At 41.4% G+C, this 459-nt stretch overlaps 1 protein-coding gene across 1 annotated transcript; it reads left to right on the plus strand.

The window, feature by feature from the left end:
* Positions 1-4: 4 nt before the first annotated feature.
* On the plus strand, positions 5-454 carry LOC111866780 (DNA/RNA-binding protein KIN17-like; the record flags this gene model as incomplete). Its single annotated transcript, XM_033752450.1, has 1 exon — positions 5-454. A coding segment is annotated over one exon (450 nt), but the record flags the coding sequence as incomplete, so codon positions are not given.
* Between the last annotated feature and the right edge of the window lie 5 nt (positions 455-459).

The following is a 459-nucleotide window of genomic DNA, read 5'->3' on the forward strand; positions in this document are numbered from 1 at the left end:
GGATACATTGACAGACTTTGTGAAATGGCTTGGAAGAGAAGGAAAATGCAAGGTGGATGAGGGTGAAGGATGGTTTGTACAGCATGTAGACCGTGACCCAGAAACAATTGCCATGCAAGAAGCTGTTCCCCGCAAGGAGAAGATCGACAGAGACGACCAAGAGATGATGATGGCCTTTACTAAAAAGCAAATTGAGAAGGGGAAAGAAAGTTCCAAGAATGACACACCCATCTTCACGGAGTTTGTGCGACCAAGAGAGCAACATAAAATTGTTGTAAATTTGAAGGTAGAAAGAAAAAGGGATGAGGACATGAAAAATAAAATTTTGGTGGCAAGTAATGCATTGAAGAATGGTTCTTCAGCAGAAAACAAAAAAGACTCTAGAGAATCTGGAAGAAGGAGAGGTGAAAGGAGATTATCAGCCCTTGGTGAGATCATTAAAGATGAAGAGAACGAGAG

This window comes from Cryptotermes secundus, unplaced genomic scaffold (assembly GCF_002891405.2).
Source record: "Cryptotermes secundus unplaced genomic scaffold, Csec_1.0 scaffold28328, whole genome shotgun sequence".
Classification (NCBI taxonomy): domain Eukaryota; kingdom Metazoa; phylum Arthropoda; class Insecta; order Blattodea; family Kalotermitidae; genus Cryptotermes; species Cryptotermes secundus.